Raw genomic sequence first — 20,985 nt, forward strand, 5'->3', positions numbered from 1 at the left:
TCACAGAGCAGCGATGAGAAAGACTCTGTTCAATTATGAGGTTTGGTTATTATCTCATCAACCTCAGAACATTAGCTCCTCTAATGCGTCCTCACAGCTCAGCGGTGAGATGTGTGCCACTGTGGAGATCACCTAATCTTAGTCATATCCATCCCCTTAATGTGCTTAAGTAGAAAATGTGGGTTCTAGTGTGCACTGTGTTAACCGAGCCCACATAAACAGGCCAAAAGCAACTGCTGAATAACTGAACCAATTTTCCAGGTCATGTGTGTCAAATACACATTTTAAGCCCCATCTTGATGGATTCTCTTTAAAGGAACACTCCACTTTTTTTGAAAATAGTCTAATTTTCCAACTTCCCTAGAGTTGAGTTTCACCGTTTTTTTTTTTTTGTTTTGTTTTTTTTTTGTCACTGGTGGTATAGTTATTGAAAAAATGTGTTTGGTTTTGTAGTAATTGGAATCTGTATCTGTTTACTTCTCCATAGGTGTATACATGTTTGGTCTTTTCACCACAGACATCTTCGTGAACGCTGGTCAGGTGGTAACGGGGAACCTGGCCCCTCATTTTCTAACAGTGTGTAAGCCAAACTACACAGCTCTGGGTTGCCAGCAAGCTCTTCGCTACATCAGCCATCAGGAAGCCTGCACTGGCAATGAAGACGACATCCTACGAGCCCGCAAAACCTTCCCTTCCAAAGAGGCGGCGCTCAGCGTGTACGCTGCTGTCTACATGGCTGTGAGTATCCAACCCAGCTTCATTAGAAAAATGTGCCTGTGGTGACGTTATTTGTAAATATTGCATTGTTTCTTGCATGTTTTGCTACAATTTCAAAGTGAAATGTCCAGTGAGATGAACATAAATCTGGCAACATTTCATAAAGCTAGTTATTATATTAAATGTCTTGTGAGTGGCGTTTAAAGGTTAATGCTCTATCAGTTTTGAAAATAACTTACCACCTACTTTTAACGTAACAGATAGTGTTAACAAAAGAAAACACAAGATAAATACTTGTTTGCTAAAACAGCCCTGCTATTTTTTTTTAGCTCTTTTATCATGATTCATGTTTCATGTGATTTGTAGTGCAGTGCTGTACTACCGGGTGAGTCAACAAGCAAGTTTACAACATCAGAAAAGTCATACATATGGAGTTGGTTATGTGATGCAAAAACCAAAATGTATTAGTTAATAAAAATAATTTAGTATGGTAAAAGTGTTTTGAGGTTGTAAGATAGTATTGTGCAAGGAACTGTGCAAAAAAAAAGTCTGTACTAAATTGATGGTCTACTCGTGTAATTATAATATGGGTAAAAAAAAAAAAGGTTGGTGTTTTAGGCCCCGTCCACACGGAGACGGAGCTTATCCCAATCCAATCTTTTTTTCCCCGTCTCAAGAAATATCCGCGTCCACACGAAACCGCATAATGATGTAGTTTACATGCCAGACCAGTATGTGGCGCTGTAATTCTGACACAGATATACTCTAAAAACAGAGAAGAAGACTTGGACTAGTACGCTCATAAACCTTGCGCGTGGTAAACGAACATGGAGCAATACATTTATTAATCAGTGTTAATGTTAGTTCATAAAAAGACAATCGTTCAGTGTTTGTTCATGTTTTTGTTGCTGTTACGCTACGTAGAGGTGTTTGACTAGGGGGGAGACGTGGGCTGATGACGTCATCGTTTCAGAAAATATACGGATTAGCCGTCCAGACGAAAACGCAAAGCCGGCGTTTTCAAATTTATCCACTCTGGGACCCGGTTTCAAAAAATAGCGTTTCACCTTATGAAAACGCCGGATCCGTGTGGACGAAACGCCTATCCGATAAAAAATTTGTGCGTATTCACAGAAACGCGTCTCCGTGTGGACGGGGCCTTAGTGCCACTAGCAACAGCAGTTAATTGCAGGAATAGGTATGTTTTTTGAGTTTTGCAAAAATGTACATTTTTTTCAATGAATCTTTGTTGCATAAATCCATAATAGTTCCTCTTTTATATCTGGTTCGGTACAGTAAAAAACGAACAATTACAATTCAATATTCAGTATGAATTCTTGATATTTATCAGACAATCAGTGCTTACTTTGGCCAGAAGAATCACCAAATTAATCATGATATTTATTCATTTTAATAATTTTTTAAAGGAATTATGCAAATGCATTGTTAAAAGCCTTGACATGGCAGAAGGAGTCTAAATAAAAATTTTCTTATTTAGTTTTGATATTTATTGCAGTGAAGGTTGAATTACTGCCGTGCCGTGCTTTAGCTGGTAGTCTGTTTTCATGGTAAAACCTTCTTGGAAAAGTTCTTTAAATGTTTCCCTTTTTAAAACAAGATTTTTCTTTAATGTATGATATTTTTAGCAATGATTGGGGTAATTAACATGTTGCACTTAAGCAGTTAGACAGTTTCCATGGTAAAACTTTCTTGAAAAAGTTGTCTTTAGATGTTCCCCTTTTAAAAGCACTGCTAAACACATGCAGGTGGATGTCTTTAGCTGCTGCATTGTTTTGTTTTGTTTCTTGAGTTTCCACCCACAAGCCATTTGATTTAAGATGACATGTGCTTTATAAGAACTTTATACAATTATTTTTGTTTGTAAGAGTATAGGACCTTGTAATGTCATGTACACATCTTTGAAAGTTATTAGCTGCTCTTAAAGCTTATTAGCTCTTCTTAAAGAAGTTCTTAAAGAAGGATTTTCAAAGGATGTCCTCTGCTGCTCTTCACACTTACGGCCATTAGTGAATGAGATGTAGAGTGACAACCGTTTATCTGCTTTTGACTTTGAGCTGATGTTTAAATACAGCAGCCATATGAAGGTGATTTATGCTCTTCGCTTAGCGAGCACCACTTGGTTTGAATTTTTCATGGCCTGTACAGAACATTTATATGTATATCTCTGTGTCTTATAGTGATCATCATGAAGCATGGTTATCTTGAATGCATCCAGGAGAGATGGCACAACACAGGGCTGTGTTTGAAATGCAGATGAAAATTATCAGTAGCTTAATTTGGATTCTGTCCATAGCCTGATCGAGGACAGATATGACACAAAGCACTATAGCGTGAACAGTTGTTTGTGGAAATGACTTTTTTTCTTGTGATAGGCAGTGGAAAAAGTGGTCACTTTTTTTTTTCATGAACGCTGTGGTATCCCTGTCTGTCAGCAATCTTTCAGCAGGAAATATTGCAGATGAAAAAGGAAATGAGAGTTGGATTGGTGTGATGTCAATTTAAAGGTTGTGTGTGGACCTTTCTCATACAGGATACGGCTGCTTTTCAGTTGGTGGCTCAAGTTGGTTTTCAGTGAGACACAGAACCAGAATCAGATTTTTTGCTGCTTCTCTGCACAAAAACCCATGAAAACTTAATTATTTATCTCAGCTGAATGTTACAGCTCACAAATCATTTTAGAAATGGGCTAGGCGTCAAACACAAACCAGCCCAAAAAGTTAAATAACATATGAGCTTTCCTGCCAGCTCTTTTACTTATTCATTCCCATTATAATCCCCACTTTTACAACCTCCCTTAATTTTTCACTTCAAGGTCTAATTATCCACAGTGACCCGTTTAGGATGTGAGACAACCCATACAGGCGAGCAGACCATGAAGGACAGAATCCAAATATCAAGTAATGAGCATCTGGCACGGTTTAGCCCTCTTTTTCATCAGTGATGCTGCTCCAGATGTGCACTGAGCCCGCAAGCAATCTCACTCCGCAGGGAGAGAATATCTCACGCTGGCTGTTCGTCGATGACTAGAACTCGGAAAGAATCAGTGTCCCGGGAGCTTTGATTATTAATGTAGACACAAGAGGAATCTGATTAGTGTCAGAGAACTGTGAATTTTTGACTTCCTTCAAGGTGTCATTGAACGGACGTGCTTTTCCAATAAAAAAGAGCAGATCAATCATGTTTTGTATGTAGGTCATGAAGAATGGAGATGTTTTAGTTTGCATGTTCTGCAGGATCAAAAGTTAGCTAATTCTTTGTCTTGAATATCATGATTATTAGTCTCAAACACGTTGATGATCTGGACTGAATGTTTGACACTGAATACATGAGTGCGGTTGCTATTTATTTATTTTTGGTAAAGGAGGCTGATTCAGTGTGTTACACTGACAAAATAGTCACAATTGTAGATTTCTATGCTTCGGTCATGTGTATTAGTGTTTAACAGCTTCAAGCAGTTTTAAGTTCAAGCAGAATGCATTTTTGAAAAATCAATGGACTGAGAGAAAACCTAATTATTAATTTTTTTATTTAGTACTAAAATGTAGTGATTAAAAATATTTAAGATAAAAATATATACAAAACCGTTCAAAAATAAGTATTTTTAATATTTGAAAGAAGTCATTTATGTTTGCCAAGACTGCATCTATTTGATCAAAATATCCACTAAAAACAGTAATATTGTGAAATATTATTAAATTTTAAAAGAACTGTTTATTATTTTAATATAATCATACTAGTATTCTGGTTTAGTGCTAAAGAACTATTTCTTATTTTTATCAATGAGAGAAAATATTTGCTGCTTAATATTTTGGGGGAAACTGAATGTTTGATGAATATAAAGTTCAAAAGAACAGAATTTATTTGAAATAGATAAAAAGGGATATTTAAAAATTAATAATATTTAAAAAAATTTATATATCTGTTGTAATTTCTTTATTGCCACTTTTGATTAATTTTAATCTAACCTTGGAGATTATTTATTTATTTTACAGTTTTGTGTGTAATATCCCAATATTTGTGTATTCTATATATTGTTTGTGGCCAACATTAGGTGCTAAACCTAACGTGCTTAAATTCTTATAGTCTAGTATCTTTGAGCTGAACAAGCTACATTTGTTACCATTTTTGCTGTATATGGTATTTAACTGCATTTTTAACAAACCATTTTGGACATTGTTGCCAATAAAGAGACTTCCAGTTGGTCTCATAATGATTCATTTCACGTATGAGTCTGCAGTCTAAGTAGGGAGCAGCTCACTAGGTTTTGGAACAGAGCTGCAAACACACATTAACACTTTTTTTCAGGTTTGAAGAAAGAGGTGGCAAATGAAGTCAGAAGAGTTGACAGGATATTGTGAGTCAGTCCATTTCCAGAGTTTCATGACTTTGTCAGACTCCCGTGGGAGATTGACTTTCTTCAAAAACTGTCAAGGCAGACTTGAGACAGTTTGATAAAGTCTTTGAACAATAACGTGATGTTCTCAATTCTGAACACGATAGCTGTCACAAATAAAATATAAATATATTTTAGGCCTTCAGATGATGTAAATTAAAACATGTCAGAGCCGATGGCCAGTCGACCTGACAGGAAGGACACATGGTATCTCTCGGGAAAGAAGTTTACGGCTGTGCAACAGTGTGTAAAATTGATAATTTGACAACTTACTCTCTGCAGATTTGAGGCAGTCCAGGCTCTGCCCTTGACCTGTGAGATTACGTTTTGTTGCGTTCAAAAAGACAACATGGTTTTTGACAGAAGCCCTGAAGGCAGATGACTGAGGACTCAACCGGCGACTGAGTCGTGCATGCAAAATGTAGGACAGAGAAAAGTCAGCATGCAACAATACTCACAACCCATTTTATTTCTGTAGTCTGACACACTTCTAAGTAATATATATATTTTTGTAGTCTGACACACTTCTAAGTAATATATATATATATATATATATATATATATATATATATATATGAAGAGTTCAGATGCAAAAACCTCTAAATGCCATCTGAAATTTTCATCTAAAATTAGGATTTTTATCGGGCTCATATATTTATATTCAGTTATTTCACTTTAATAGCCTGGAAAAGGACCTGCACATCACAATTAAAGTAAAATGACTCAACCTAAGCATAGGACCTTGATAAAAATCCTAATTTTAGATGAAAATTTCAGATGGCATTTAGAGGTTTTTGCATCTGAACTCTTCATATATATATATATATATATATATATATATATATATATATATATATATATATATATATATATATATATATATATATATATATATATATATATATATATATATATATATATATATATATATATATATATATAAAATAATTAAAATCAGACTTTTTAAATTCTACAAATAAATTTAGGCATTACAATATTGTAATGTTCACTATAAAAAAAAGTAGATTTAATTAACATTATTAAATTCTTAGTTTTTTAAAGATTAAATGAGAGTTAAAAGTGAGCATTAGATGATGACAAAGGACTTCACTGCTTGAAAATACTGTACTAAAAATATGAACTTCATATTTCTGTTTTTGAAACCTCCAAAATGCCTTCGCACATACACATTTATTGGAGGTGCATAACTGTATTTTGTATGAGATTTGAGTCTGCATTAATTTGTCTGATCTGTCTGGTTTTATCTTCCAAGAACACGGAGTTATACATATTGAAATTTGAGGACATCAAAAACAACTGCTCAACCCCAACTCCTCTTGGAGAAAGAAAAAATATCAGGTCACAATGTGACAATGAGCTTCGAATCCAAAAAGAGAGACTCTAAAAGAGCGCGAGACAGGGCTGTAGAATCTCGGACTCGCACAAGGTAACAATTACTGTCTTTGTGTGGCGTTTCCTCAGGAGTGATGGCTGATTATCTACGACCTTCAGCGCTGACACACAGGCACACTCCAGAATGAGTCGGCAGGACTGTCCCACATTTGTCCACATTTTCTCATTCACTTGCTTGCAAAGTCACAGCACAGATTTCTCTCTGGATGGATAGGCTTGTTTTGGCCACTCTGTCTTACCTGACTGCTCTGAGTGAGTGTTATATCTGTCCACCGGCCCATGAACCTCCCTGAGATACACACACAGTGACATGCCTATATCCATTAAAGGATGAAAGTTTTCATAAATGAAAATTCTGTCATTATTTACTCACCCTCAGGTTGTTCCAAACCTGTATGATGTTCTTTAATCTGTTAAAAGAAGACATTTTGAAAAATGCTAGTAACCTATGGAAGACAATGGATACCAGTAACTGTTTGGTTACCTACATTCTTCAAAATACCTTTTTAGGTTCAATGGAAGAAAGAAACTCATAAAGGTTTGGAACAACCTGAGGGTGAGTAAATGATGACAAAATTATAATTTATGAAAACTTTCATCCTTTAATGGATATAGGCATGTCACTGTGGACTATGCTTTTAAATCACAACCTAAAATCTCAGTATTCTCAACCAAAAGAGCTCTGTTTACTTCAAAATAAATGTTTTCAAAGGGGCTTTCGCAGAAAATTTTGCCATTTTTGGTTTCCTAAAGAAGTTTATAATAAAATTATAATAAAATTAGAGTTTATAAAATAACCTTTCCACCTTTTGTGTAATGGAAATGTTCTATGGATGATAAAGGTCATGGAACCATCAAAACCAATAAAAAAACATAATATTTAAGAGTCTGTTAGTTCAGAGTAAATTTTGCATCCTTTCTCCTTGCGTTGTTTTTTTTTTTTTTTTTTTTTTTGTCTGAATACTTCTGGAGGCCTTGTATAAGAACAAAGCAGTTTTAATTCTACATATGACATCATTAATGTTTAAAAAAAAATGTAGATTGTTAAGTTAGCCAGAGCACATATTTTCACCTAGTCACAAATAGATGCTCGCAAACAAGAGACATTCGCCTGAGGATGTAACCATAACAACAGTAGACTGTTAAAGTGCTTTCTGTCCCTTTGCTTATGCTCGTTTTGCCCTATATGGCAACTGGTGTTCGATTGTGTGCATGATTTTGGGGCTCCGGAGTGTCTGGATGTTGATATGGTTTGGTTCGGGAGGAGGAAGGTTTTAAGTGTTGGCTTGACTAGCCTGATGCATTCACAATGACATCTTACAGTATATGCACCTCTAATCGTTAGGTTTGTGTGCTCGGATTGCTATTGCTATTTACGTGTTATTTTAATAACTAGATGTCTATCCAAACAAATAAAGTGACTGAGTGTTCTGTAAAAAAAAACACAAATTGAGGGGTAGGAGCACAGAAACACTAATTATTGCAAATCAAACTCATGATTTGAATATGTTTTGCTTCTTTCTCTGTGATTTCAGATGTACATCACATTTACAGTGAGAGCCAAAGGAACTCGTCTGGCTAAACCAGTCATGTCTTTGGGCTTGATGTGCCTGGCTTTCCTTACGGGTATTAACAGGGTGGCAGAGTATCGTAATCACTGGTCTGACGTCATCGCTGGCTTTATCATCGGTGTGGCCATCGCTACCTTTCTAGTAAGTTTTTCAACAGATTCATGTTGTATATATCTTTTAGGCTTTTTCAAGCATTTAATGTAACGGTTTAGCCAAAAATGATAGTTCTATCATCATTTACATACTCTCATGTCATTTCAGACATAAATTAATCTATTTCAGTGTGAGTGAAAGGTGTATATATATATATATATATATGTATATATGTGTGTTTTTCCTCCAATATTTCTAGAACATAAATATTTAAACTGTACTTTTCAGCATTAACTTTTAATAATGAAAGTATTAAAATTCCCTTATTGCAGTGTGACATATTAACATTTATATACTATTACAGTATTTATTATTATTTTCATTATTTTAATTATGTATATTTTCAGTTTTCATTTGAATTCTAGTTAAATATTTTGTCATATTATGTCTTTTAGATGATATTAATTTATTCAGTCTTGGTTTTTAATTTTAGTATTTCAACCTACACTTTATATATTTCAGTTAGTTGCCAAGGCAACATTTCTTTCTTTTTTTATATTTTATAATATATATATATATATATATATATATATATATATATATATATATATATATATATATATATATATATATATATATATATATATTTTTTTTTTTTTTTTTTTTTTTTTTTTTTTTTTTTTACAATTTAACAAAAGTGTTTTTAATTTTTTCAGTTAACAATAACATCACTGGTATAAAGCTATGACAAATATCTGCTAGAAATGGCGTTTTATGGATACAGTCTTTTTTTTATATATATGGTAATCATAGCAAAGCCATAGAAACTCATTGGTATAACTCTAAGAATCCTTCATATGTAAATCGTGTAAAAGTTGTAAACAGTAGTTTTGTATCAAGCAAACTATGAGGGTGATTAAATGACACAATTTTATTTGATTGAAAACTAACTCTGTGACAAAGATGGAGTTGAATGGCGAAAGTCCAGAGCAAATTACATATAGTTCATCTAGCAAGGATAACAGGATAGTGAAAGGATCATGGCTGGTGGGAAGCTAAGCAGAAGAAGTGCTCACATACTGACATTCTAGAGCATCCAGACCCTCTGCTCCAGGCCTCTTATTCCTTTAAAGCCAATTGTGTCGCGTAGAAGAGCTGCCAAATGCAGGAAGATGGATTTCACCCTCGTTCCACCACCCACATCTGGACACATCATGATACAGGCTTCCTCTGAGGGCACAGGAGCTGAGAGCAGAAGCTAATGCATTTGTGGAGACCACAGCTGTGTCTGAGTCTTAAAGCTTTACAGTCAAGCACAATGACTACTGCTTTGATGAACTACAGGGATACAGTACATTCTGCACATTAAAATGCATTTTTTTTTCTTTTTTTTATGACAGCCTCTAGCCCAATGTAAAGATAAGGTATGATTTTAGGATGAAAGATAATGGTCCCAGAAGAATAGATAAAAACAATGATATAGGCATTGGGGCCGAGACGCCCAAAAGCTCCGGAGCCATGAAGACTGTTTCTTGTCCATCATACCACACAGCCACAAAGGAGCTTCTGTGATATCCTAGTGGCTAAGTTTTGGTGTCATTTCAGTTGAAGATTTCGTGACAAACGACTCTTTGTCGAGAGATGTCCCCTTTGTGATTTCATTATTGATCAGAGAGTGAATTAAATAGTTCCAAAACATTTCATAACTCCTGTCTAACTTCATTCCAGTCGCTGTCAAGATAAAGCAGAGTATTCCTGTGTGGTCTCACAGAGATTTCTCTAGTAATGACCTGTCAGACTGAGCTCTTTAATGATGATTTGATTGACTTCAGCTATTAATTTGTCTGAAAGCAGGCCTTGTTGGTGCTGAACAAACAGTGTGGCAGTGGAGTTCTTGTGCTGGTGGAATATTGGAGAGAGTTGAAAAGCTCTCTAATCTCAACCTCCTACTTTGACTGAACTTACTTTATCACAGTATTAGTGGTACTTTCTAAGGCAATGGATTATTGCTTTGTCAAAACATCTAACCCTAAAGAAATCTCACACAAAAATAATGAAAAAAATTATCTGTCTGTCTGTCTGTCGTTCTGTCGCTATCTATCTGTCTAACTGTTATTCTATCATTCTATAGTTCCTTCAACTATCCTTGCAGATTTTCTTGTAAAATTGTAGTCATATTCTTCTTGTTCATATTGCTAGGATATGAGCCTCCAGTCTTGAGGGTCAGACAAGTGTTTAGCCCTGCTGCGAGGCCATTACGAATCCTCTCCGGCGACTAAGATTGTGATTTATGAAAGCATTTAGCTGCCGTTTTTTTGTTGGAGGAAGCGCACAAAGAATCATGTGATTAGTTGACACGCTCCAATTATTGAAATTGCATGTGCGAAGCTTTCTCGCCGTGTAAGGAGCCCTCTATAAGACATCGGCCTCATTTAGCCCACGATGGGCTTGTGATTCAAACATGCTCTGTTTAGCTGAGATCCACAAGCTGCATATATGATGACAGAATATAAACTACCAACACAATATGTGACCTACTTTGGCCCTTGACTGCTGTGTTGGAGCTTTTTTATTAATATCATCAACAGATTTTGCACAGAAGTCAGAAAAAGCAGATGCTCAGCAACATATAAATACATATTTGGAATGGAGAGCAAGCTGTGCAAGCAAAACACATTAATGAGTTTATGTAAATCAATCAGTCTATCTATCTATCTATCTATCTATCTATCTATCTATCTATCTATCTATCTATCTATCTATCTATCTATCTATCTATCTATCTATCTATCTATCTATCTATCTATCTATCTATCTATCTATCTATCTATCTATCTGTCTATCTGTCGTTCTATCTACTATGGGTAGTAGCTGTGTTTCTTTTATGGGTCGAGGACTCTCACATGGCTACTAACAAATTACTGTTATTTCCCTGTTCCCTCTTCTCACTGTGATACACAATTGTCCCTGACTGTGCGCTACATGGTAGCTTTGTATTAAGTTTGTGCATTTTAATATTATCCTTTCCATTGACAGTGCAGCTGTATTGTGTTGACTCTGTATTCCAGAACTGCTACACAATCAACAGCTGCACAAATTCTTATATATTCACTTATATATACTTTCACTTTACAGTTTGTTTGTAAAGTTCTTGTTTTTTTTTTTTCTTCTCCCCAATAATATTTTAGAAATTAATTCATTGCACACTAGAGTTCATGCAGCACTTATCTCTTCTGCAGGTGTTACACATTACTCCCTGACATTTCAAAGTTTACAACTGCATATTATTTACATATTTCCATCAACTAATGCTTGCTTATTAATGCATGTTTGTAATGTAAGATGCCTTGACTTGATATTTTCATACCGATGTTTAAACTGTTTGAATGTCTTAAGAAGTGAAAAGAAGATCAAAATAATCCTGTGTTTCCCCTTAAAGGGACAGTTCACCCCAAAAAAAGAAAATTCTGTTATCATTCACTCACCCTCAGGTTGTTCTTGTATGAATTTGTTTCTTCTTTTAAACACTAAAGAAGATCTTTTGCATGTTGGTTGAAAAACAAATATGATTGAGGTCAATGGCTGTTTGGTTACCCATTTTGGGTGAACTATCCCTTTAAATAATGTTATATTTTTCATGTTTTCAGGTGGTGTGTGTGGTCCATAACTTCAAAGGCAAACAACTGCTGAACGAGGATCCCCCACAGGACCCACTAAGCAACGATCCGATGGTCAACTCGCCCAGGGTTGAGAGTCCACTGGAGAAGTACATCGCTTCACAGGTACAGAGCAAAGTAGACAAAAGCACACTGTCAAATGAACTGCCGCATGGTACATGCCCTGTGTGCAGAGTGTTGAATCAGCTCTCAAGGGTCCTAACTGTGTCAGTTTGAGCGCTATCATCAACAAGATGTGTATCCATGCGCTCCTGTCTCTCAGGTGACAGAACTGAGAATGGATGATGAGGACTTGTCGTCCCGCTCTTTGAAAGGCCGTCTGCTGAGTTTCTTTAGCTGGATCACAGGCAAAAGCAGCCGCTTCAGACACCTGCAGAGCACAAGGCAATAAACGTATGCGCACCTGTGTGAGGAGCTCAGGCTGCCAAAGCTCTGGAGTATAACAACACGTCATTAAAGCCCAGTTAAAACCCAATCATGTTCATTTCAACTGAACAAACCAATTACATGTTGCTAATTAAAGCTTACCGAGAGCTTTGGCATCCCCGTCTGCATGTTTTCAAGTCCTTTGCAGTTCAATCTTTATGGTTGCATCTGATCTTCTTCTGAACTTAAAACTAATGTGCAGATTTTTCCGTTGACTTTTTTTTAAATACATTTTCAGGGTGCGATCAGTTTACCTTTGTCTTTTTACAGTAATTGTTTTATTATATATATATATATATATATATATATTATATATATATTTTATTATATATATATATATCATTTTTTATATTAATAAAATATTAAACGTATGATGCAATAACTAAATTATAAATTATATATATATATATATATATATATATATATATATATATATATATATATATATATATATATATATATATATATATATATATATTATTATATTCATATAATTATTGTAATATTGTAAATATTCACAAATTGTTTTAATAAATTTAAATAATCATACTGTAAGAACCCTTCAAATTTAAAGATCTACTGTCATTTTTCTGTATCCTAGTTATATACTTTGTTGTTATAGTATTGATTATGGATTTTATTATAGTTTAATTTATATTTTAAATTATTATTATTATTATTATTTTTATTTTATTTTTTTCATTTTGAGTTAGTTTTAGTATTTTTTTTTTACTTAAAAAAAAAAAACATACATCTATGTAGTTTTTTTATTTGTTGTATTTAATTTTTCCTCACAGCTCTCTGAAATAGAAGTTTGTAATTTTATATGTTTTTAAAATATTTAATCTTAATGTGAATTTTTCTTTTTCCCAGGATCTTTGATTTTGATACAGAACAAGGTCAAATTCTTGAGATTTTTTTGTGTTGTTTTGTTAGTACACTACACTGTGATAGGAGACATCACTTTGGGTTTTTTTTTTTTTTTGCAATATACCTGGAGAGTCATATCATTCAAAGCTTTTGTGATCTAAGAAGAATTGCACGCACAGTTGCTTCCAGTCTTTTTTCTTTCATAGTCAGTGCTCCAGAATCCATTTAAAACCTGAACTGAGACCCGGTGTTGGTGTTTGAGTTGGGTGACCTAAAAACTATCAGAAATCCCGCACCTCTAATAGAAGTCGAAATGCACTACTAAGCCCTCAGAGACTTGAAACACGTTTGAAATTCCTCCGTTCCTGAGGCGCTCCCAAGCAGCCGTTATCCTCCATGGCATAGAGTCAGACCTCGTGTTCAGCTTTTAATTAAGCCACGGGCCACCGCTGAGCCCCGTCAGACTGTAATTAAGCTGCAAGTATGACCCTTTGAACACTTTTATTTACACATTCATTTCACGATCCTGCAAGTAAGCAAATGAGAGGAAATTTAATCCCAGATTGCTGTGTTGATTTTCTCTCCGCAGTATATGAGGGATTAAATGTTATTCTTTGTTTGCTTATTCAACTGCAATAAAACCATTTGGGAACAGTGTCGGCTCACAGACGGTTTATTGAAATGCAGCAAATGAAATATGTTGGATATTGAGGACTCTTTCTTCCACCAATAAAAGTGCTAATGGTTTGAGAGATCCATTTGCGATATACCTCCGTCCTTTAGATGGATGAAGTTTGGATGCAGTAATGTCCCGTGAGGTTTCTGGGATGGAAAACAGACGATTCCACTTTGGTTTCTGCTGAAATATCCCCCAGACAGATTGCTGTCAGAAACCATAATGCTGTTGAAAGTGGGAGGACAAGGCGAGGAAAATCCGCATCACTGTTTTTGTCTCTTCAAATCACACAGACTGCGGGATCACGGCTAATGTGACTCAAAGCAAGAAATCATTTGTTTGGCAAAATCCGCCCCATATTCTCTGCCGAGGTCACAGTGTATATTTCAGCAATGTGACCTGCGGAGTGCTTTTCTGTGATCGCGCTTCGTGTTTGCTGAATCTCTGATGAACTCACTCCATTTCCAGCTATAATATTTATTCATTTTCTAATACAGCGTGTAGTTTCTGCACCATGAAATTTTAGCTATCATTAAGTCACGACTCCAGCAGAATCCCTCTCAATGCCCATTTATATCTGCATGACGTGTAGGAAACAGCACATTGCGTTTTCTGATATAGTTTTGATTACCAGAGTCACACACCTCTTCAGATCTGATTGAAACGATCTGTCTTCTGGATCTCGCTGTGTATACAGTACAGACCAAAAGTTTGGACACATCTTCTCATTCAAAGAGTTTTCTTTATTTTCATGACTATTAAAATAGCAGATTCACACTGAAGGCATCAAAACTATGAATCAACACATGTGGAATTATATATGGAATTATATACATAACAAAAAAGTGTGAAACAACTGAAAATATGTCATATCCTAGGTTCTTCAAAGTATCCACCTTTTGCTTTGATTACTGCTTTGCAGACTCTTGGCATTCTCTTGATGAGCTTCAAGAGGTAGTCACCTGAAATGGTCTTCCAACAGTCTTGAAGGAGTTCCCCGAGAGATGCTTAGCACGTGTTGGCCCTTTTGCCTTCTGTCTGTGGTCCAGCTCACCCCTAAACCATCTCGATTGGGTTCAGGTCCGGTGACTGTGGAGGCCAGGTCATCTGGAGCAGCACCCCATCACTCTCCTTCTTGCTCAAATAGCCCTTGATGCCTTCAGTGTGACTCTACAATTTTCATAGTCATGAAAATAAAGAAAACTCTTATAATGAGAAGGTGTGTCCAAACTTTTGGTCTGTACTGTAAATGAATGATTCCGACTGGGATCGGGCCCGTCGCATATGGCAGCTAAAGGTTGAACAAAACCATTAGTGTTTGCTGTCGCTTGGTCCATATACAGTCAGCCTCATGCAGGAACTTTGACTGTGTGTAAAGCGATGAAGGAATTCTGGGAGATTTGGAGCCAAGCAAAGCTGCCTATATTTGCTCTAAACTAACATTATTACAAAATAGCACACTTTGGGTGCTCTCTGGCCTCATGCATTAAAGTTTTATTGCATTTCTAAAGTGATTGCGTGGAGCTTCTATGTCTGTTTTTTTATATACATTGGTAGCACTTTGTTACAGTCCTGTTCCTCATGTACATACTATGTACTTATTATAGTAATTACAATAACTATGTAGTAACTAGGTACTAACCCTGAACCTACCCCTAAACCTAACCCTACCCCATGTAGTTACCTTGTATTATCAGAACTTTCTTGGATACTTACACTGTAAGTACACTATAAGTACATGTAAGTACACGTACCGTAAAATAAATTGCAACCACAAAAATTACAATTTGAGAAAAAAACACTTCCTGTTTTCCTTTTGGTCTTGTTTTCCAGTTAAAATGTGTAAAAAAAAATCCCTAAGATTTACTTAACTAGTGTAATTGCATCTCAAAATATCATTTTTAGTGAATATTTCAAATTTTAATACATTTATTTAAAGTATCCAGAAATTATAAAAAATATTTGGTAAGATACATAAAATGCTTATACATAAACTATTTGGTTTATTCGTTCATGCTGTAAGCATTATTGTAACAATTTCAAGAGGTTAATGAAAAAGAAAAAATGATGTTTCTTACTGGAAAACAAGATGGTATTTTGCAGTGAATTTAGGCACAGTGCTAAACAGCTGATGCTAGTAGTCACACTTGTGTGAAAAGTGTAAATGTTATTCTCCTCAAACCTTGTGTAGAAACGGTTTGCATGTGAAAAGTCTTTCCACTGCCAGAGCAGATATGATGTGTTTGATCTACTCAAGACATTGTTTCTTCTGTCTAACTCTGTCAACAGAATCACATCGCCTTCGCTGAGATCACGTGACCATGATTCGCCGGTGTGGCAGACACATTGGACATCCACGCTGTTTACTGTCCAGTCTCGATAGTCCCGGCTCAACGTGCACGCAGTGGTCATTTTCTCTATAGTGTCGTTTTGGATCGCTCTGCCCTTGCTTTGTGTGTGTGTGTGTGTGTGTGTGATGAAATATTGGTCCTATCAATTAATAACTGTTACCATCACGCAACTAATGACTGAAGCTGCACTTCACATTTTCCCGACCGGTTCTGTTGGCTTTCTTGCAAAACAATCTTTCATCTAGAGCTCAGAATATCTCTGCTGCTCTCGTATGTGGAGAAGCGTATGTGTCTGTGTTTGCATTTGAAAGGTTTATGGCAGGTGGATGCAAATACCTGCACTTGGAATTCAAAATGGACTTAACTTGTAGTTGTGGAAATTTTCGTTGTCATATATTCCTGAAAATGTTTATTCCTATATTATTTTTTCTCATTTAGTGCTTGCATTGGATGAGTGCAAACATTTGGAAGCATATTTCTGCCTCAGAGTAAAAAAGAAGAAAAAAAAGGTTATTATGAGTTTATTTCTTGGAACATTAATTTCACAATTTGATTTCTCAAGTCACATGTGTCTCATTATTGTGATTTTATGTCTCTCAATATCTCAATTTTGTAACTTCAACTTTTTAATCAAATAGTGACTGAAGTCTCAATTTGTTAATTTATACCTTACAACTGCATCTTTTTTCTCATAATTGTGATTTTAATATCTCACAATTGAAAATGTATTTCTCTTACCTGTGATTTAATATCTCACAATATGACTTTCTCTTAATTGCAACATTATATCTCACAATTGTACCTAAAGTCTCAAAATTCCTTATAACTGCAACTATATATTTTACAACTTTAAGTATGCTTTTATCACACAAATTAAGTTTATTTTCCTTCATTTTAGCTTAATATCTCTGAATCACAAATGTATTTATCTTCATTATGATCTCACTGTGACTTTATTTCTCAAATAGTGACTATTCCTGATGGTTATGTCTTTTATTTTTCACTCTGAGGCAGAATTGGGCTTCCATACATACATACATAAATACACTGTGTCCACAAAAATAAGGCAGAAAATAAGCTAAAAATATCTGTTGAAAGATCACATAAAAAAAAAAAAAAAAAAAAAAAAAAAAAAAAAAAAAATATATATATATATATATATATATATATATATATATATATATATACCAAAGCTTGGATAAATGCAAGTACTCACCTACTGTTCTAGCAGCAAAAAGAAATAAGAAAAATGGTTCCAGATCCTTTGGTTAGATAACTTCAGTTTCACCCAGAGGCCAATAGGCTTTCACAGTGAAGCTGTGTTTGATTGTGAGTTGAAATCACTCAGCTGTGAAAGACAGATCATCTGCTAAGACAATCACCAGCCATCTGACTATAATAATGAGACAGTCCATTTAACCAGTGCTCAACATAATGATTCTCACATAGACATTTGTTTTAATGGCCAGCCCATCTTTCACTGAGGATATTGGATATTGTTAATGTTCAAGAAATAGTGAGTCAGAAAGCCACCTCTCCTCCTGTGATCATTAAAAACAAACCGTGATGCCTCATGTGTAAAATTGTGGATATAAATTAGTCATTATTTTATTCTGAAAAGATGCAGTGATGCGCTATTTTATATTTTAGATCTCCGGCCCTGTGTTTCAGTCATGTTGTGGTGCCATTTAAAGAAATATTCTGGGATATATTTATCTTATGACATTACATTTTCAGGGTCAGTAAGATTTGATTTACTTTTATTCAGCAAGGATGCATATAATTGATTAAATGTGACAGTTAAGACATTTACAATGTTACAAAGAATACTGAATTCCTTTTTTTTTTAAAGAATCCTTTAAAAAATGATTAAAGAATAACAATTAAGTAATGCTGAAAATTCAGCATTTCATTACAGAAATAAATTACAGATTGAAATGTATTGAAATAGAAATCAGTTGTATTAAATAGTAATATTTTTTTGATGATTATTACAGTTTTAATGTATTTTTCATCAAATAAATGCAGCCCTGGATAAAGAAAAACATAAAAAAATAACCCAGAATATTCATTTAAAGGTTTTAGACTTGATTAAATATATGGTTCCCCTTGTATAGTACAATGTCCTGCTGATGGTACCAATCCTTAACCTTAAGAGCAATAATGTGATTCTTTACATCTCATGAGAAAATTCCCATTTGGCTTCCCCTCAAATGGTATGTATATTTTTATTGATAAATATATAGACATATAATATATTGGTGTGATAAATGGTTTATTATTGCTAGATCACTAATCACAAAAGTCTGGGGTAGCTGCACTTTATAATGCAGAAAGAAAAAATAATGATAATGCATAAAAATGATAAAGAACGCGGTCAGCGACTGCAGCAGTATTAAAGTGAAAACCGACATGGTGTGTACAGTGTAAATGCACATGACTATCATTTTTGTCAGAGATTATCGATGTTTATTTTCTTATGTTTGTGCTGTACATGTACAGTATGTGTGGCTGGGGGCTTGTGGGTGTACAATGGCATACTGTAAGTACATATTGTACTGTATTTATCATTGATATTCTTTGAATTTTAGCTGTAGTATCACACTGGTTTACTGTGTACCAAATGGATGTTTTTTAATCGTGTCTATTTTATGTTCTGCACAGAGTTTTGGGGTTGTTAAAAGATGTTCTTTCGACCTCAAAAGCTTTTTTAACTTATGATTCCTATATTTTCTTCTCCCATCCCACCTTGTAGATCATTACTAAATGGTTCATTTGGAGACTATAGGTGGATTTCCTACCAAATCGACATGAGTCCATCTCTTTGAGTCCTTTTAGGGCTTGGAATTCATGACCTTTTACACTGTAGAGACGATGAAATTTAAAGTTTGAATAAAAAATATATTCTAAAGCCTGTGGTGTTTTCTTTGACTAGATCTTCACTGATGTGTATGGACTATAAAAAGAAAGATGTCTTCTATTGAACGCTTTCAGCAACGTTTAAAGAGCCCTGTGGCGTCTCTGGCCCCTGACCTCTGGAAAATTGGTTGGTTTGGTCTGAAGAACCTGTAAAATATGAGAGAAAGTGACGTGGTGGGGAGTCGGAGGGGATTCGGTGTTCTTCGGGCATCCTGACTGACACCGTATGTCCTGAGCAGCAACAAACGGACAAACAAGCAATCAGAAAAGATGGAGCAATTGGACCAGTACACATTAATAATTAATAATTGGTGAAGTGCTGTCAAATAGGCTACTTGGTCTTAGGAAAGTCTTTTGAGAGTTAAATCTAAAGTCAAAGATGATTTATCGTTACTCATAATAAAGCAGGGCATAAACATCACACTAATAAAGGTTGATTTAGCATGACTGAGGCACATTACGAGGGAAATGTACTTGTTTTGGTCAATTCATGGTTCAGTAATGCCTGTTTGAAGTTAATTGGTTTGTTTGAACTCAACATGAAATGAAAATCTATCCTATTAGCTTTCTTACGCATTCCTGATCTATTTGTACATTTAGTTAGTACAAGCTATTCTAAAGAAAAATCTACTTAATTTTATTTTTGTAAATAAGCACAATGCAGCCAAATACAGAAACATGCTGCAGAAAAGCGCAACACAACAAAATACTAAAATGCTCTGCAATTTCTTGCAACAGAACCAAATAGGCAGAAAGGCACCTCAAGTATGCACAGACCCCCAATGGAATGTTTAAGGAAACCACAATATGTGACAAAAACATAGATTGACATTATCAATCTATGGTCTGTGCTACAGGTCAATGCTTTTTTTTTGTATTTGGTCACGCTGTGCATATTTGCAACGCATTTTTTTATTTGGTTGGGTTGTGAGTATTTGCAGCACACGTTATCAAACTTAATTTCCTGGTGCTTTTTATTTTTGCATATGTTTTCTTAAGTCGCAGCATGTTGAGCTTTCTTGGCCACCAGAATGAGCCCAACTGACCTGTACAGCCACGTCACACTGATAATTCCTAATAGTTTTAATTAAGCTCTAGAATACATTTTCTTTGTCAGCCTAATGAAATGTACACTGACATATTTTGACACATTACTACAGCAGTGTTTAGCATGCACGCCAAGTCTAAATTGCTCCTGTAATACTTTGCAGCTAACAATAGCTACCAGTCCATATCCCAGCATTCATCTGGAATCAAACAGAGGGTGATTGTATAACAAAACCATTCATTTCTGTTTACCACGAAATAGGTCGATATCTTTATGAAACAATCAATCCACACTGCAGGGTTTCCCAGCGAGAACAAGCAGCCTTATTGTTTTACGCATTGTTTTGGTTCTCATTCAATTCGCAGGCTTGGCCTTTGTGCTTCAAATGCGAGAAGTCTGAGTCAGGACATAGATCAACTGACGTGACTGAGAACGAAGTGGACAGAAAACAAATCTCCAAAGCAGCAAATTGGAAGAGTTTGGCTTTTAGACCAAAACGTCTGAAGTTTGAGAACATCAGTCTTACCCCAATCGCTTCTGAAAACTCCTGCTGTTTCATGTCAAGGTTCTGTGTGGCGTCTCGCTGGTCCCACCCTGGACTGTGTCTCAACCGCGGTTGGCGAGGGCTACAGAGACAACCGTAGCGATTCTGTAGTGTTGACAGACTATAGTAGCTATTGTGCAGGTCTTTGTGATTCACCAGTGGTTTGAGCTTCTGTTCCCTATGCCTGCTTGTTCCTCTGTAACCTCTTCCTTGTGCCAATCTTCGGATCACCACTTTGGTTCTGGCTGTGGTGGGTGCTGATGACC

The 20,985-nt window shown here is 35.3% G+C and overlaps 1 protein-coding gene across 2 annotated transcripts in view; it reads left to right on the forward strand.

The window, feature by feature from the left end:
* The window catches only part of LOC113072804 (phospholipid phosphatase-related protein type 5-like), a 48,104-nt gene extending 30,801 nt beyond the window's left edge, over window positions 1–17,303 (forward strand). Inside the window, exons 3-6 of one of the 2 annotated variants that reach the window (XM_026245781.1) lie at window positions 488–738; window positions 8,080–8,256; window positions 11,856–11,990; window positions 16,147–17,303. In XM_026245781.1, the coding sequence (XP_026101566.1) occupies window positions 488–738; window positions 8,080–8,256; window positions 11,856–11,990; window positions 16,147–16,176 (593 nt within the window). In that variant the 3' untranslated portion in view covers window positions 16,177–17,303. Of the gene's footprint in view, window positions 1–487; window positions 739–8,079; window positions 8,257–11,855; window positions 11,991–12,147; window positions 12,396–16,146 lie in introns of those variants that run through there. The other variant, XM_026245780.1, reaches the window with a different exon arrangement.
* The last annotated feature ends 3,682 nt before the right edge of the window (window positions 17,304–20,985 follow it).

Source organism: Carassius auratus, unplaced genomic scaffold (assembly GCF_003368295.1).
Source record: "Carassius auratus strain Wakin unplaced genomic scaffold, ASM336829v1 scaf_tig00010602, whole genome shotgun sequence".
Lineage (NCBI taxonomy): Eukaryota > Metazoa > Chordata > Actinopteri > Cypriniformes > Cyprinidae > Carassius > Carassius auratus.